Raw genomic sequence first — 15,957 nt, forward strand, 5'->3', positions numbered from 1 at the left:
CATAGCCTAGTTGAAAGGTGGTGCTGAAGATGGTACGGTCAACCCCCAGTATTTGCGGGGGATGCGTACCACAACCCCCCGCGAATAGCTAAAATCTGCGAATACTTGACACCCCTCTAAACACGCCGCATATAACTGCCTATGTTGATAGTTCAAACATCAAAAAACCTCCCAAAAAATGCATATACTGTACCTAGGTATTTTAATAGTTTATCACAAAAAATGTATTTAGTCACGAAAATATGAAAATACAGTAATTAGTGAATATTTCTCTATGAAAAATACTGCAAATAGGCGAATTTTCCACGAATAATGTGGATATAAGTTCCTCAGAAAAATCTGCGAATAGGTGAAGCTACAAACCTGGAACTGTGAATAGGCCGGGGTCCATTGTAATCTCATGCTGGATGATGGAACTGAATTTCCTGTTGTGTTTGGAGCACGCAGATTTGAAAAGCAGAGGAAAAAGCTCTGTAATGTACTAGTTAGTGAAGGTTATACAGGCTAAGAAAGTGACAGTACTATGTGATACAGGTTGTACTATGCAATTGTACATAGAATTTTGGTAACCAAGGACCAAATGACTGATAAGAAATGGGTCTGTGCACTTATTATGCTGTGTAAGAGAACTGCAAGCTATGTGCTTAGATAACCCCATTTATTATCTCATTCTTGGAAATATTCCAGTTATAAAGGGACTGCAAAGAAGGGTTGAGAACAGAGGCTGAGAATGTCAAGAAAGCTGCAGGGATAGACAACTGAAAGGATGAACTAGAGGAAAGTGACATGGGGGTGGACCAGAAAAAGGCTGGTACCCAGGCAGCAGAGGTTGCAACCAGAGTCCAAGTGCAGCAAGGAAATTCACCCTCCAGCTACTGACAGTAGCTTCTAACATCTTGGATGTAGGAGCAGAGTAGCTAAAAGAAGCCCAGTAGAAGGATCCCAGTATAGCCAGGCAATTGGCAAGAGCCAGACTGACACAGAATACAGGACCAATGATTAGGGAAATTTAAAGTTAAAGGTTATTAATGGCATATTATATCGTGTTTTTTGGGTCAAGTGGCTGGAAGAGTGTGGTGAATCCTAGTGCCAAAAATATATACCCAATAATGAAGTTGGCCCATGACTTCGTAGTTGGTCGTTATCTTGTGGCTAAGAAGGCTCAACAGTATGAAACATTTGCTAGAAGGCTGCTGCAAGGGGATTGTACCAGCAAAATCTGTTAGGGGAGATGCCAATAATGAAGGAACCCTTCAAGAGAGTAGTGGTAGAGCTGACTGAACATATATTGCTAGTGTCAGCGAAGGGCAACAGGTACATCTTGACAGTGTTGGATTTTGCTACGAGATACTTGGAGGTAGTAGCACTTCCTAAATAGAGCTCAAGCATGTAGCAGGGTCACCACTTGAAGTTTTCAAGGAGGTGGGATTCTGTAAGGAAATGCTGAGTGATTGAGGTACCCAGTTTACTTCTGAAATATTGAAGTATTTGAGCCATCATGTAAGCATCAAGCAGTTGACGATGCTGTATAATCTGAGATGTATTGGATTGTGTGAAAGGGTCAGTGGTGTACTGAAGCTCATGCTGAAGATGTGCCAGGAGACCAAAGGTTTGGGACTGGTACATACCTGCAGTCTTATTCGCATATTGAGTAGTACTGCAGTGTTGCACCAGATTTTCACTGTTTGAGCTACGATATGGAAGGACAGTGTGAGGACTAATGCAGATTCTCAAGGAATTATGGACTGGAGATTGCAAGAATGAAATGAGCAACACCTACCAGTGATGTGATGGAGCTGAGGAATTGCATGGAAAAAATGTGTCGCCTAGAGATTTTGCATGTGGCACAGGGATGCCAGAAGCATCTCTACAACAAGAGGACTAAAGATCATCAGATCGGGGTGGGACAGAAAATTTTAGTTATTACTAATGGAGGCAAACAGGCTGATGTTTCAGTGGAGTGCCATATGAAGTGATGACAGATCAGTTAGTCAGAGCAAAAATATACCCTTTATTGTATGCAACTAAGGAACTGATCCAGGAAGTAGTTGAGATGCTAGAAATGGCAGTCATTGTTTTTTAAAGGTTAGCTTTAGCATACTTCGCTATTAGTGATGGTGAGGAAAGGGGATGGAATAAACAGGTTCTGTATGGATTAAAGTTGACTAAATGCCATGGCCAAGTTTGACACTGAACCGATGGGAGTTCCCAAGCCTCTGATAGTGAAACTCTGTGACAACAGATTTTCTCAGCTAAGGTATTATCAGATCCTGATGGAACAAGTGTCAAAAGAGAAGTCAGCTTTCAGAGTTTTAAGTGGATGTTAACAGTTCAAGAGGATGCCATTTGGATTAATGAACCCAGCAGCAACTTTTCAACAAGGTTATTAGCAAGATGCTTGCTAGAGCTAAGAACACTTGACTATTTTGTGGACATGTTAACTGATACAGCTTTGTGGGAAGAACATATGTAGTTATTCAAAGATCTGGACCAACTATCTGACTTTCCAGGTGTTATGTTAGATATGGTAAGGTGGAATTCCTGTGACACAAAGTCAGTTGAAATAGGGTGGCCATGGATGAAGCAAAGCTGATGATGAAGTTTCAGAATGCATCATCATCAGAGATGAAGACATAGTTGATATCATTCCTTGGACTCACAGGTTGCTGCAGGAAGTTTATGAACAGTTATGAAAATCTTGCAGTGCCTTTGACCAACTTAGTGAAGAAGGGACCACCAAACAAAGTGGAGTGGAAGGAACTTCTGTAAAAAACATTGGATGTATTAAAGCTTTAGGAAATGCAAACTACTACAAGTACCAGACTTCAGTAAGACATTCATCATGAGGATGGATGCATCTAATGAAGGAATAGGAGGCATACTCCTGGAAGAGTTTGCATATGGTGTATTACCAGTTGCTTATGCAAGTAGTAAACTCAAGAAGAATAAATGCAACTACTGCTTGTTTGAAAAGGAGTGTCTATAAATAATATTTGCAGTTAAGAGTTTCCATTGGTACCTTATGGGATGGATTTTGTGATACAGACATCACCAGCCACTTTTTTACATTCAGCATCGCAAGATTGTAAGTCCAAGGATCATGAGGAGGGCCACAGTACTCCGGTGCTACTAGTTTTGAGTGGAGAGCACTCTTGGACAGCTCAGCATTGGTGTATATTACCTCAGCAGATTAATAGAAAAAAATTGAAATAATTTTTCTTATGTGTGGGTGTGGTGTCAGATTATAAAGTATGAGACATAATTTTTTCTTTTGTGTAGTTTATTGTGATGTTTGTGAAATTTTGATATATGTTATCTATGTTTAAAGGCATGTAAATATGATTTTCTTGGAATTTTACATATCCTGTTTATTAAAGATATTCAAGGCTGGGTGAGTTGACCAAGGTTACATAATGTCTGCTCTGTGGGAGTGTATGGGTGTGTATACCAGAATTTTTGAGTGCTGAAGGCAGCCATGTAAGAGCAATCAATGGTTGGGTTGGTAAAGAACACAAGACAGAAGGCACAGGAAGAAAAACGAGGCAAGTCTTACACAGATAGAAAGAAAAATACAGTACTTTCAGTTAAATGAATTTATTGTAGCCATTCACTTCAAGAGAGTACCCATTCAGAGGCAATCCCTGACTGACCATGTGCTTGAGTGTAATCAGTCAGAAGTTATCTCCGGGGTTATATGTTCCTCAAGTTCTGCAAATAAACTTGATATTTTTATACATATTTTGTGTTTCAGTCACACCAGGTATAAAGTTACTGGCTACTGTCACTGACATATAAATTACTTAATGCTGTTGTGGGTTACAGTCCCAGGTTGTTTTCTTTACACTACTCTACGCTTGTTTCGGTAGAGCATGTACCTCCATATTCTGTTGTAGATTTTGTAATGTTTCAACAGTTTCAATGACTCATTATTTTTCTTGCAATATCTGGTTGATCAATGCTTTAGTTGATAGTTTCAGAGAAGTAAACTGTCAGGCAGTGTAAGTTCGAGTCATTGTGTGTATGTTGCTCTTTTTTTATGATGGAATGGTGAAAATGAATAAGCAATGCTTCTTGAAATAGGTATAGTTTTAATATTAAAATTAGAAGACTAATACAGCCAGGAATAACAAGACAAGACATTTCTTAAGTTGTTTTTCCCAAACTTATTCATTTGCTGCACCTTCAGATTCCAGATGAATGGTCTTCTTGTCTCTCTGTTCCTACTGTTCTTTTAATTTAAGTGGGATTCATGTCTCCCAAAGCAATTTGAATAACCCTGATTCAGCTCTGCCCAACTTTAGAAGTGTTCCCTATCCAGATCATTATGAGACAATCAAGCACGCACATAAAATGCAGATTTGACTGTAGAGAAAATATTGCAAAAGAGAATACAAGAAAATGCCATAGCTTGGATGACCTAGGAATAGCCAAACTCTCAGAAGGTTTCCTGGGTATATGCTGTAGACACCATTTTATGCATGAGATAACACCTCAGACTTCAGCTCACCAGTTATATGTCACTTGTTGAAAGCCAATCTTTTTCATGGAAACATAAATGCTAATGACTGTAGTGGAAGTCTTAATAATTCAGTATGTTATATAGCAGGGTTTGCAAAGTTGCAAGTAATTTGCAACATGTTAACCCTTCGAGATTCTGATGACAATTATAGTCTTCATCCATTTTTCAACCTCAGATTCCAATGATGATGTTAGTTGTCATAAAAAGATTTTTAAATATAAATTTGCTATAAATTATAAAAAAAGGATCATATCCACAAAATTTGAGTATGGGAGGTATAGATGCTTGTTGTAACCATGGAGACTGATATATATTATGATTTATGACAAATTAAAAAAAAATTGACATAAACCATAATTCTGCCCAGGGAACTTTCATCACTTAAGCATATTTAATAGTTTTTAATGTACTTTGTGGTGTTGCACGTAGCTCAGATTGTAATGAATGTCATCCTATTGGAAAGGCAATGTGTCATACATTTCCATTACTGTATGTGGAGGGAAACTGGATATCTCTTTTCTCTGATTTATCATGAATTTTTTTTAAGGAAAAGTTTTTTCATAATGGTTAAATTTTACTCATAATGTTGCTTTTCTTTTACATGTTTAACGTGGTAAAGTTAAGCTCTTTAAGCTTCAAAATGACACCAAATTCATTAGCATAGCATGAAGTACAATGTTAATTAGCACAGTCAAAGAAAGTTACAGTATTGCTAAGCACTTTCGCTCAGTCCGTGAAGGGTGTGCCCTGGCACAGACAGATTTTGACCCACCCCCAAATCCTCAAAGGGTAATTAGGTGAAAGTGATTAGATTCTTTACAGTATTCTATTTTTCAAGACTTTTTGTCTAAAAGTCAGTTAGTTTTAGTACACAGAAAAAGCTAGGGATAAGTAAGGTTACCAGTTCAAAAATTAAATTCCAGAAAAAATTTCAGTCTCAAAGTTTTCCCTTCAATTGGAATAATGGCCAAAGATTTTTTGAATCTACCTAGCATTTGGAAGGTCTCCAACACAAAGGGTATAGAATTCATGGAATGGTCTTAGATTCACAGGAATTTTTTAAAGGCTTTAGCTGGTATTGTGCTGCAGTCTACTGTTTAATCAAGCTCTCGTTTGTAACTAACATGGTTGATTGTGGTTTCCTGTTTGCAGGATCTACAAACTTGAACCATTGTGAAGATTTGGCTCTACATTTTTGTGGCCAATTTAATGGTTTTTGGGACAGCTCTTCATACCTCCTTTCTTATTATTGCTTTTATAACTACTTGCTCCTCTCCTCTTCTCATCATTTGCCCAAGCCATCAGATCTTTCAATCTTTCTTTTAGCCACATATTTTAGCAACTTCCTCATTTGTTATATGATCTTTCCAATGCTCTCCAGCCTTGAAGTTTAGTATTTAGTAGTTGCAGCTGTTCCCGACATTTTCATTGCCAATGCCCATGTTTGCTGCTTAGAGCAAGTACAGGCTGCATACACACACACCATGAATATAAATTTTTTTTATTTAAACTTTGTACACCAACCTAATAACCTCTTTCCATTTCACTCATGATGTTCCTGCTTATTTTCATACTGCCCTGCCAGTGCCTCCTTCACAATCCAGTGTGTCCCAGAGTAACAGAAATGTTCTGTCTCAACTGTGGCTTACCCTTTACCACTGAATGGTCCTCCACCTACCTCCATAGCCTCTTGCTCCTCTTACACATTTTGGCCACCAGAAATCCCTTCATATGAGTACTGTATATAGATAGCAGTCTTGAACATTTCTTGGGATATCATCTGTTGCATGGTACTGAATTTTTAAATCTTTCCCCATCTATACAAACACTTCATAGTGGTATTTTATCCTGTTCTTCATGAACATTTGCTGTAAGATTTGGTTTGGTCACATTGATTTTTATTCTTTTTTTTTAGTTTTAGTCTTCTCTTTCCTTTTGACTTTCTTCTTTTAAATTTTTTCAATTTTTTTTTATTTTTTGTTAGTGCCAGGTCTCTTGCATATAGCAGCTTCATGGGGTTTTGTTTTTAAACTTGTCAGTAGCTTCCTCCATGATAAACAGTAAAGGAGTCAGTACCCCATCCTTTAAGTATATTAACATTTATCTTGTATTCTTTTGACTGTCTCCCACTGTCCTAACTAGATTTTGTGACTTGCTGGTACCATCTGCATTGCAATACCCACCTACCAGTAATTGTATATTTTGGGAGGGTAATATGTCAAATACCTTCTCAAGATCCACAAATATTTCTGTCTTACAGTATATGTAATTATTAAATGTACATAAATATTCAAGCAAACTTACCATCAGAAAGAATCCTCTGTGTTTATTTTTGGAAAGTATTTTAATAGCGGTTGAAGTCATGTTAGCCAAACTGGGCTCTCCTTGCAGTCCTCTTTTACGGTCAGTTTCATAAGACATATGACCATTTGCAAATAAACCTGAAAGGGAAATGTTTGTGATATAGGTTTAATAATAAGGCAGTTTAAGAAAGAAAAAGATATTTATTTTTAATGTATTCTTTTAAGAAAAAACATCAAGATATATGTTTATTTATGTTCATGCCTGTACCTAAGCCATACTTATCAATCCCTCGACCTCAAAATATTGTAATTTGTTTGCTGTAGTATGATGATTTTGTACTTTTTCAACACATATTCTAAATATTGTTTGGTTTTGGTGTTATGTTCTCTCTTAGGAAATATTGTAGTCTGTTATTTTGTGAAACTTATAATATCATTGCATAATTAGGTAATGTTTTCATCTGTACATTAAAAGTATAGTTCACCCTAAAAGGAGACCAGTACTAAGGAAAACAGATGAAGACTGATTTATTTTTCTGAAAGAAGTGTAGTTACTTTCAGATGTAGAGAACTACTATAGTCTTGGCATTTCTGAGTAGGATTTTATTTTAGCTGGATTGTGCACTAGTTTCATACCTTGTCAGGGAGTTTTTGATATTGTAAAATGATAAGTTGAAAATACTGTATTCTGTGGTTTGTTTATAACTGTATGTTGTGGTTTATTTATTTGGTTATTCAGTGTCTATATTATATTGAAATACTAGCTTACCAACCTGGCGCTGCCCAGGAAAACTCTGAATGACAACACATAAACTCTCTCTCTCTCTCTCTCTCTCTCTCTCTCTCTCTCTCTCTCTCTCTCTCTCTCTCTCTCTCTTCTGTCAAGATAGTTGCCTCAGTTACATTGCCCAGCATTTTTGACATTTTATATTTCACCCTTCTCACCCCCAAGTCCTATTGGGGCTGGACTTGGACTTGAAGGGCATTGGGAGTGTAACTATTCATCTCAGTGACCTCAAAAACTGTGGAATAGACATTAATATCTGTCATTTTTGACATTTGATTTTTCACCCCTCCTCACCCCCCTTCCTATTGGGGCTGAACTTCAGCTTAAAGGCCATTGGGAGTGTCACTGTTCATCTCAGTGACCTCGAGAACTATGGATTAGACACTGATATCTGTTGTTTTTGGTTGTTTTTATGTCACCCCCTTCCCACCCCCACCCCCTTTCTCACCCCCTTCCTATTGGGGCTGAACTTGGACTTGAAGGGCATCAGGAGTGTCACTATTCATCTTGGCAACCTCAAAAACTATGGATTAGACACGAATATATGCCATTTTTTACATTTTATTTTTCACCCCCTCTCCCCCCCACTCCCTATTGGGGCTGAACTTGAACTTACAGGGCATTGGGGTGTCACTGTTCATCTCAGCGACCTCAAAGACTATGGATTAGACACTAATATCTGTCGCTTTCAGTTATTTTTACATGTCACCTCTTCCCGCCCCACCCCATTCTCACCCACCCTTCCTATTGGGGGCTGAACTTGGACTTAAAGGTCATCAGAAATCTTACTATTCATCTAAGCGACCTTGAAAACTTGGATTAGATGCTGATATCTGTCGTTTTCAGTTATTTTTACATGATACCCCCTTCCCACTCTTACCCCTTTTGGTGCCAGTGATGTCTTAACCCCTTCATTGAAACTGCTCAATGCACTTCAGAGTTATTCTGGAATATACACACACACACACATTGATTTATATATATATATATATATATATATATATATATATATATATATATATATATATATATATATATATATATATATATATATATATATATATATATATATACACAGGTTGACCATACTAATCTGGCATCACTGGGACCTAGAATTAAAATATCCCATAAATCACTACAAGTTGGTTAATAAAGAAAAGACAGTTATCAAATACAGGTAGTGCTCAAGTTACAATAATTCGACTTACGATATTTCGAGTTTACGATGGGGTTAGCAATTAATACCGATACGAAAATATTTAGGAAATATTTTTAGATTTCGCGCAGGCAGCGAGAGGGACCAACTTACAACAGACCAACTTCTTTTCTTCCATCTCTTTATTCCATCTGCTAGTTAAAAAGTAAAAGAGAATGTTAAAAGTATTGTTATTGACGTTATACTCTTGCGTAAATGTGTACAGCCATAAACAACCGAACGGGAAACTGTTGTTTTGCTAATAATTGTATTGGAAAACAACTGTTGTGCTTGTATAATCAACCATCGTACGGTAATACACAATTACTGTAGTTATGTTACAAATGACGTTAAGTACTGTACAATAGGACTGAAATATTTTTTTACACTATACCCTTGTTCGCTTTGGAGAAAAGATCGGCAGGGAAATATACTGCTACAGTAACTGTAAGCTGCTAGTTGTAACTGAAGCTGAGAAAACAATATTCAAGCTGCTAATGACTATAAATTATTTTGCATCGAGAAAACAATGGATGAAAAATTATTGTGCTCGGCAACTGGATAAATAAAATTGGAGAGAATGTATTTTAATCAAAACTACTGGGCATGAAAAATACAAATTACTACTGTTTTCACGCCGATAAAGGATAAATAAGTAAAGCTCGTATCATGATGAAATCAAGAGAAAATAGCGAACAGAATCTTGATTTTTTTACTCAAAAAAAAAAAAAAAAAAAAAATGCCCCCAAAACTTGGGTGGCATTGCAGAAGTCAAGACAGCAGGTAGTATCACATACAAGCTTTTAACTGGCAATTCAAAGTGGAAGCCTCAAATAAGATACAGCCTTACAGCTACATTATTCATCTTCCAGTGTGTCAATAGTAAGACCTAAAATTCCCTAACATGCATCCATTATTTTGCATGCTGTTGTATATGTAGCAGCTAAATTATTAAATTGGCCAGTTGAGATACTACATCTAGGGAAATATAGTTTCCTTCTGAGACTGCCAGGGCAGTCTGATGTTAGATCCCTTTCTCTACATATGAAACTTTACTTTTCCCCCTATAGTGTATCAAATTGTCTGGTGTATTCTTCTTTCCCACAAGTTCCTTTTTTTACATAACAGACAACACTGTATGCCACACATTTTTTATTCTTATCAGAATTATTAGCTCGTTGGTTATAAAGTGGAAAGTGACTTAATGACCTACCAACAGCTAATAACAAGTCTTGCAAAAGAAAATGTTTTGATGAAGGAAAATCTTTTTTTGGTAGCTATGGTGAGTCGTTAAAGGAGTTACTCTATGGTGGCCCCACCCCCTGGGCTGCATGTGACACATCAACCAACATCAAAGAATTCTCTCATTGTTGGTCTTAGCCAGAACAGTCATTGCCTTTGATTGACAATGTGATAAAAACACTAAAGGCAAAAAGGCTTTCCTTGCCTGTGGTGTTTACCCGGTTTTCCTTCTCCCTTCTCACACAGATGTTGGAACAGTGCACAGGTTGGCAAAGATCCCTATTACTTGCCAAGTCTGTGAAGGTAAAAACTCACAAAAAATTTCCCTTGCTTTTTTTTGTCAGGGAAAGTGGGTGGTTTTGAGGACTTTCAGTGGCTACCAAAAATAGGTTTTTCCTTTGTCAGAACCTGTTATTTGTTAGCCAGGGATGCACCCACTCCTCTCTGATGCTGTGCAAACCAGGAAGGGGGGGGTGTCCTGCCTTTCTACATAGGGACACAAAGACAACTCTCAGCACATGAAGATAAAGAGGCTCGTATTGATAGGGTACAAAAAAAAGGACCATCTGTGATGTTTGTTGCGCCATCTAAATAAACCTGGAGTGTTTCGACTGGGTATAATATCTTATCTGTAATTTTGAGTTCCCGTAGAAGATTAGGGGATTCACTCTTCAAGGGGTTTCATTCATGGCCAGAAATGACAAGCCAGGAGACAGAAGTGATGGATAAGTGTTTGGGTGATGAAACGTTGTCCTCATCTAAGAGAGCTAGGTTGCCAAGTCAGTCAAGAAAATCACTTTTTCTAGCAATGAGTCGTAGTTGCTTTAGGACTACTGGATCAAGATGACAGGGGTCAGAGAATCTTATTCAGGGACCTGGTAATGGGAAGCTTGTGGGAGCTGGTCTTTGCAATGCAAAAGACCAAAGCAGGTAATTAAAAACTAACATATTTGAATCACTGCCAAACTTGCTGAGCAATTGCATCTATGTATGACATAATTGTAGTAGCAATGAGGTGCTTGTCCTCAAAAAAATATATTAGATAATGTAAAACTGTTTCAACCAAGGCTCAACCAGCTCTCAGTTTTGGGGGTACTCCAGTCACACTTTCCATTATGACTGGTATTGCGGGATGGATGAAGTCTATAGTTTTGGACTAGGTACCTTGCAATGTTGGGTGAATAATCTTCAAGGTAAATTAGATTTTTAAAAAATCCATACATGAAGGCCACAGCTCAGAAAAGAGGATGTTTACACTGTACACGACTTTTCCTCCTCCTGTATGGGATAAAACAGAGTACAGTAATAGGATTGAATTCTTGCCCATTGTTAAGAAGTAGGAACCAGTGACTCTTTGGCCAATTTGGGGCCACTAGGTAGGTGGTTGCATCGAAAGTTAGTAGTTTGTTGAAAGCCCTCAAAATCTGGGAAAGTAAAGAGGTAAAAGGTATAATGCCCTCCATTTGTTCCACTCTTGTAGAAATGTTTCTCTTGCTATTGCATGTCTAGGTTTGAAGACACACTGGGAATTGATGGTTTTTGTAAATGGTAAACAGGTCCACTTCTGGATGCGGAAGAATGCTAGCAATTATTTGAAAAGAGGGTTTGCCTAACATCCACTCAGTTGAGGCTGCCATTTGCCTCGACAGATTCTGTATTGTTAATAAATTATGCAACCCTGTGAGGTGGATTGCAGACAAGTGCCACTTCCATGCCTGAGCCATATGTAGGATAAACAACATGACTGCACTGAGTGGGGCTGAACAGGACCCCAACCTCTTGATGCAAATCATTGCTTTCTTTTAAATCCTCAGCTGAAAACCCTTATGAACAGAGTCAACAGAGTATAAACCCAAAAGGGTTCCAAAGGGAAATTAACTTGTAAAGAGAGACAAGTTACAGGAAAGGGTAATAAATAAATAAACATTCAGGAATAGAAAATAAAACTGATACACGTGGAGTTTAGAAGACGTCAGCAAACTATTCCATGTTTTAGTTGTAGACTAGATAAAACTCTTGACAAACTAAGTAGTATTAAACCTGGTGATAAAAGACAATTTTCCCTGCCTAGTGTTGTGAGCAACCACAGTTAGGTCAGGTAAAGAAGAGTGCAGAAGATGTTTGTCATTGTAGTACATTTTATGCAAGAAACATAATGAACTCACTTTATGTCTGTGCCACAAGTCACTATTAAGAGTTGGCAAAGTAAACTTGACTGATGACATAACCCTATCCAAGAGTTTGAGATGAGAGTCAGCACCAGAAGACCATATTGGAGAATAGTACCCCAAAAAAGAAAGAAGAAAAGAGTTAAAACAATTAGATATCATAGTTTCTTCCCAAAACATTCTAGAACATTTCTGGAAGATATAAACTTTTTGATAAGCAGAGAGGAATTAGTATTATATACAGTATATGCTTCTCAAAAGTCAATTTCTTTTAGAAAGTTGCACCTAAAATTATGAGTCACTGATATTTAAAACTGTACCATTTAAATGTAGATCAGGATGCAAAGGCAAAAGTGTTCTGGATCAGCTGTCTTACTTTGAGTTTTAGAAAGGTCAAGCTTCATGTCCAAAGCCTACTCCACTCATGAATATATTCAAGATCTCAATTCAAGGATTCTGCAACCATTTACCCAAGGCACAGAGAGGGAACAACAGCTAGAAGATTTGTATCATCAGCATATGAATCAGTTTGTTCTCCAGACCTTGCCCCGTGTCACTAGTACAGATAATAAAAAGCAAGGGTCCATGGTTATCATATTGTCTAGGACCAACAAAATGTGAGCTCATTTTGGAGGCTTCAGTTTTCTGAAAGGCAGGAAGACAACCATCAGTTCCAGGAAGTTGATGCAATGCCTCCCTAAAACAGGTGACCATCTTCCCACTAACTGACAAACCTCCCAGTGGCCTCCCCAACCTGTCAGGGATGCATCTGTGTATTACTACTCACATGGACAGAGAAGTCAGTTCAACCTGTTTTGCAGAATTTCGTTCCAGGTCTGCAGATAGAATATCTTCCCAGCTGCCCAACATTGCAGGAAAACCTGGATTGTATAAGGAACCTATGCAGGGCCTACCTTATTATGGTTTCAGTCTGGCTAGGAAGAAAACTGACTGAGAAGTATATCCCAACTATAGGTCCCACTCATGAAAAATGCCTACAGTATTGGGTGTGAGATGGGACTTGCTCCAATTATCAGGAAACACTTTGACTGGAGTCTGCTGACTACCACTCTCAGGTTTTGTAGACACTATTCTTTGGTAGCTCCCCCAGTTAGCCAATTGTCAAGGGAGGCTACCAATTGAATGCCTCCTTTTCCTAGTTCCTGGGCAACTGTCGCTGCTAATTTCTTGAAGATTCTCTGTGCAGTATTTCAAGCAAAGGGCATGCCTTGAATCTGTACCTGTCCTTCCTAATCTGAAACCCCAGGAAGGGGTGGAAGGGAATGGTAATAGGGCTGTGTTATTATGTCTCTTTCAGATTAATAGAGGTCTTCCAAGACCCACATGGAATGAGTGAGTGTACTTTGACAGTAGTATTCATCCAAAAATTGCAGCACACAGTTCTTTTCAGTTGCTGGGATGCTACGCCATGAAATCATAAGAGTGCCCTCATAAGGTCTGCATAAATTCTTTGCAACTGCAGCAAAAACAGTCCTAGGAGACTCTGAGAGCCTCTTCGTGTTATTTCCAGAATGATGTAAAAGCCCAGGACTGAAAAGGGGTGGAACCTTGAATGGAACTCAGAAGTGGTTGTCTCATCTGAGATTAGGTCCACAGAGGCATCAAACTCTTGGTTGGCCACATCAAACGGGAACTTTTCCCTTTCACAAGAAATGCCAAATTTTTCCATTCCTTTGTGGAGCTCCCAGGTACTGGGATAGTAGAAATAAGTAGCATTATGTTCAGCATTTCTTATGCTTCCCAGTAAATGCAAAGTTTGTAAATTTGCTTTCACATGATAAATTGTTATAGGAGTTTTTTAAAAAGTAGATCAGTTCAACAATAGTCATAGTGTGAAAAAATAATTTTTGAAGATAATTCTAAACTAACAAATAAAAATTTGTTTCTCTAATGGACCAGGTGAGGGCTCAACAGATGTTTGATCATTGTTTTGGTGATATTGAAAGAAAAGATAAGATAATATCAGTGGAAGAGGAAAAGTCTAGAATTCCGGAATATGCTGTACTGTATTTCTGAGGTGCACCCATGATCCTGTGATTAGGATATAGGCAAGACAACTTATTCCAAAAGCCATAGCTCAGAAGCTTCCAACAAACCAGGGGGTGTTCCTTCAAAGTTAAAATGGGTCATCTCATCATGATGCCCAAGAAACATGCAGGGTGAGTCTGATGACAAATGATTAAGAGGAGTGTATGAGAAGATGGGTAGAAATTAGAATAAGATTCAAGATGCAGAAAAAGTTGGAACTGCTAGGGAGTTTGAAAGTTTTGAGAATGGGGTCACTGGAGGAAAAATTAGTGGCAAAGGAATGGAAAAAATATTAAAAGTATGTTTATTGCATTTAGAGAAAACATGCAGATGAATACAACAGGAAAAAGGTCAAGTAAAGAAATTAGTAAAATTTATATAGAAGAGGAAGTTATTCTGGAGGGCTGAGAAAGTTCTCATTGTTATTTTCCTTACACATACATGAATATTTTATTTACATGGTAATAGATGGTAATGATAAAAGGTTGTAATGAAGCTTATATTGCTAATGTCTTGTATTTCAGTAAACTCTTTATTTGGTACAGTATTGTATGTCTTTATATTCTTGTGTAAGACTTCATTGTCAGGAAGCTTAAGAGAGGAGATTCTACGTAAAGGAAAGGTCTAAAATTCTTGGCAGCAGCAGTGTGCAATGTTTTAAAACTAAAAGCTCTTGAAGAAATAACCTGCTAGTTTCAAGTATGTAGTTACAGTTTTAGTACGAAAAATTGACACGGTTAATTTATCTCCCGAAGAAGTATGCTGCTAGTTTGAAGTATGTAATTACAGCTTTAGTGTGAAGAAGTCAACAAGATATATTTAGTGGTCTGTACTTACCTAGTAAGTAATCAGTTTTTGTTGTATCAACACTTAGGAGCTCTTGTTTATTTTGTACATAGCTGACCTTCCGGCCATGAACTATTTTGCTTGAAATCCATTCCTTTGCCAGGTTGCGAGTATCTGTTCTTGTGCACGTATGTGGCTCTTGAATACCTGAAACAGCTCCCATTGGTAGCCGTCCACCACCCATTATAACCTGTAAATATTGAAGGGTATTTTAAGTACCTTTCTGTTGGATGTTCCAGTTGTAACATGTAAATATTACAGAAAATGAAACATACACCTGTATCTTCAGTAAATACTATGGTATTTATATTAAAATCATTACTTCATTTGCAAATGCTGGCTCCGCTAATACAGAAAATATTAGTTTCACATGAGATAAAATTGTTACAATTTGATAGCGGTGTCGCTTGTTTCGTCCTCAAGGAGTTACCTTCCATGGGCCTGTCAGAGTTCTGTGGTAGACCAAACTAATAGTAATGAATTCTCTTTTAGTTGGACTTGTGGCCAGGTATTGTGTCGTAATGATACACTATGACATGATGGAGTATGTAATGGACTCAAAGATAAGAGGGCTCTTTCCCTTATCTTACAGCGAAGCTGTACTTGGTTTTTTCCTTCGTAAGACCTGCTAGAAGAGGAAGTGATTATTCTGCATGCACAGTCTGCCATATTGTCAACAACAGACTGGCAAGAAACCAGGAAGCTGTTACTTTCCATTGGCTGTTATTGAACAGATCCGATTCTTGTCAGTACTTCAAAATTCAATAATTATGGAAACACAAAACAAAGAAGCAAGTTAAATGCTTAGTTTTAAGTCCCAGTTAAAGTTTCAGTTGTAAACTTTTGTA

General features: G+C 37.7%; 2 protein-coding genes across 3 annotated transcripts in view; one reads left to right on the top strand and one right to left on the bottom strand.

Moving 5' to 3' along the window:
• The window catches only part of LOC136830834 (DNA-binding protein SMUBP-2-like), a 713,243-nt gene that overhangs the window by 370,570 nt on the left and 326,716 nt on the right, over positions 1–15,957 (top strand). The window lies entirely within an intron of this gene.
• Positions 1–15,957, bottom strand: part of LOC136830835 (alkaline phosphatase-like) — a 177,998-nt gene that overhangs the window by 27,631 nt on the left and 134,410 nt on the right. The window contains exons 7-8 of the mRNA XM_067090813.1: positions 15,101–15,299; positions 6,824–6,960 (exon numbers count right to left, since the gene is read on the bottom strand). Coding sequence (XP_066946914.1) covers positions 6,824–6,960; positions 15,101–15,299 — 336 coding nt within the window. The remainder of the gene's footprint in view (positions 1–6,823; positions 6,961–15,100; positions 15,300–15,957) is intronic.

This window comes from Macrobrachium rosenbergii, chromosome 47, assembly GCF_040412425.1.
Source record: "Macrobrachium rosenbergii isolate ZJJX-2024 chromosome 47, ASM4041242v1, whole genome shotgun sequence".
NCBI classification, from domain to species: Eukaryota; Metazoa; Arthropoda; class Malacostraca; order Decapoda; family Palaemonidae; genus Macrobrachium; species Macrobrachium rosenbergii.